Raw genomic sequence first — 2976 nt, forward strand, 5'->3', positions numbered from 1 at the left:
ATTGATCAGTTGTCAAACTTTGAGTATAAAAATAACTCCAGAAAAAACCTGACGACAGAGCATTTCGTAAACGGAATGGAGGAATTATTGATTTTTCGGTAGGTTGCTTTACTCTTCTATATCAAGGTCTTTCTCGGGAGTAAAGACGATGATAGGCAGATGGTCAGAGATCAAGTTTTGGTGTATTAAGAATTCACACTCACTATTATTTGTTAGACAATAGGGGTGAGTATTTTTACCGTATCTGGTAGGTTGATTGAAATCAGCCAAAATTGTTAAATTTTCTGCAGAGCATTGGTTTATCAACTCGGAGGTGTCTGAAGAGTTGTTTTTAAGTAAATCAATGTTGTAATCCCCGATTATTTGTAATTTATATTTTCCATATTTAGTTGATTTATAAAATAATATATTATTCATTACATCAAGGAAGATTTTATAGTCTGCATATGGAAAACGGTAGATTATCACCATCATCAACTTATCAACAATTATCGTAACTATATCTATATAGTTTTTTGTGAAAGTTAAATCTGGTATAAGTTTATAAATTTTATTATTATGTATGTATAATAATATGCCTCCATGTTGATTAAGTTTTCCTTCCATTCTTTCTTGTCGGTAATCTTTTATATTTGGTGCAGGATTTTCGTCATTTGTCCAAGACTCACAAAAAGCCGATACATCAAAATTACAATCATATTCCTCCTTTGTTTTAAGTATTTCTAAATATTTGTTATTCAAACCTCTTACATTGCAATAAAACACGAATAAACCTCTTCTAAATGTTAGTAATTTCTGTTGGTGAAGTTAGATCAATTGAGCCAGCAAGGATGAAAAGGGGAGACGGACTAAACTTCTATACGTCTTCACTCCACTAAAAAGAACCACACACAGACCACCAACCACTGGTCATTAACATGAAGGCAAGAATTCACAGGGACATGGGAAACAAAGGAAAATAAACACTGTCACCGTACATCACAATATATCTGTCAAAAGAACATGTGACAAACTTTAACACATAACAGCCACATGTCTAACAATCCCCCGCTTGGCTGTTGCGTGGCCAAAGGTCATTCAATAACAGTTAACATATTAATTAATTAAATGCTTCGGTGCACGTTAATCATAAAAATGACAAATCATCATGTCTTCGGTTCTGCAACCAACCGTCACAAGTCAAATCCTAAGACTGTGCTTAAGTAATTATCAGTGGCGTGCCGTCATTAGAAGCGATGGAAGCGCCGATTCCACCTTCCAATGACCTTCCCTTATATTTTATAAAATATAAATTTTCATATTTTAACGTACTGTACTTTGAATTAATTAAAATTAATATTTTATTATAACTGCATTATGTATCTTATTACAAATTTCTATACTACATGTGAAAAAAACGATAAGATTGCTATTGTATATTCGAATAATTCGGTGGCGGAAGGAATGTCGAAACCGGGTCAGTTTCCAATCAGCCAGATTATATAAGCATTGACACATGCGGTTTACAGAGCACCTAACCTCACCCAGTTTAGCTGGTAGAAGCGACACACGCATAAAGCATCTACGAGGGCTGTTTGGAAAGTTCGCGACCTCAAATAGAACAACAAACAAAATAATGTTAAAACTTTTTTTATTTTTCAATATAGTTTCCTTTATTAGTAATGCACTTATTCCAGAGATGTTCTAGCTTTTTTATGCCATCACAATAGGTCGATTTGTCAAGGTGTGCAAAATACTCGTTCACTTCAGAAATGATTTCGTCATTTGAGTGGAATCTCTTTCCAGCCAAAAATTTTTTTAGGTTTGGAAAAAGATGGAAGTTACTGGGGGACAAATCATGTGAGTACGGTGGATGTGGAACTAATTGGAAGCGAAGTTCGTTTATCTTTTGTTCGGAGATTCTGGCGGAATATGCAGGTGCATTATCGTGGTGGAACGGAACCCTTTTTCTTCTTCAAATGTTGCCTGCTTTCTTCGATTTCTTTCTTCAGTTTTTCCAAAAGTTCACAGTAATAGACAGCATTGATGGTCTTTCCTCTTTCTAGGTAGTCAATAAAAATGATGCCTTTAGCATCCCAAAAAACCGAAGCTATCACTTTCCCCGCTGATGGAACTGTCTTTGCCTTCTTTTCCTGAAACAAAAGAACAGTCGAAGCAGTGGTGTTTCCACTGCTTCGACTGTTCTTTTGTTTCAGGAGTGTAGTAATGGATCCACAATTTATCAGTAGTCACAAACCAATGCAAGAAATCCTGTGGATTTTTCTGGTAGAAGTCAAAACACTCCTTTGACATCAAAGTGCGAACACAATTTTGCTCGGGGGTCAGCAGATGCGGCAACAACCTTGCTGAGACCTTCGTCATACCCAAATTTTCGGTTAAGGTGTGGTGCACTCGGTCGACAGAGATGCCTGTTGTCTCAGCTATCTCACGCGTTTTCAAACGGCGATCTGCTAACACAAAATCGTGAACTTTGTCGATATTTTCTTCAGTGACAGCAGTTGACGGCCGTCCGCTGCGAGGGTCATCTTCCACACTCTCTCTGCCAGATTTAAAAAGGGATGTCCATTTTTTCACAGTGGTGCACGAAAGAGCAGACTCTCCCAAAACTTCATCCATGTCAGCTTTGATTTGGGATGGGGTCAACCCTTTTTTCGTCAGGTATTTTATGACCGCACGAGTCTCCGTCTTCTCCATTTTTCACAAAGCACTTACACACTAACTATCTGCTAAGCGGTCGTGGCAAAACTTTACGACAAATTAAGCAAAAATTGGTATTGTATCTTTAGCATAGATGTCTGAAAAATTCCCGCCAAAAATTAAATTGATCGCAGCGCCGCATATAGGCAAGGCCGCGAACTTTCCGAACAGCCCTCGTACTTACGGATTTCAATGTTAAACCAGTGATATTACGATTTAGTATGTCCCATCTGTAAGGGGATGCAGAAAAAACGTGTACAATTCTAGTACAGTGTTAAA

General features: G+C 37.3%; 1 protein-coding gene across 1 annotated transcript; it reads right to left on the minus strand.

Annotated features, from left to right (window-relative positions):
* Positions 1-2067: 2067 nt before the first annotated feature.
* On the minus strand, positions 2068-2694 carry LOC136970397 (protein GVQW3-like). The gene has a single exon (XM_067264837.1). It carries the CDS (start codon positions 2692-2694, stop codon positions 2068-2070), a length of 627 nt encoding a protein of 208 aa, XP_067120938.1.
* Between the last annotated feature and the right edge of the window lie 282 nt (positions 2695-2976).

This window comes from Centruroides vittatus, unplaced genomic scaffold, assembly GCF_030686945.1.
Source record: "Centruroides vittatus isolate TY-2023 unplaced genomic scaffold, ASM3068694v2 contig_193, whole genome shotgun sequence".
NCBI lineage: Eukaryota > Metazoa > Arthropoda > Arachnida > Scorpiones > Buthidae > Centruroides > Centruroides vittatus.

Coding starts and splice junctions, on each gene's coding strand:
- LOC136970397 (XM_067264837.1), bottom strand. CDS start 2,694: ATGGAGAAGACGGAGACTCGTGCGGTCATAAAATACCTGACGAAAAAA.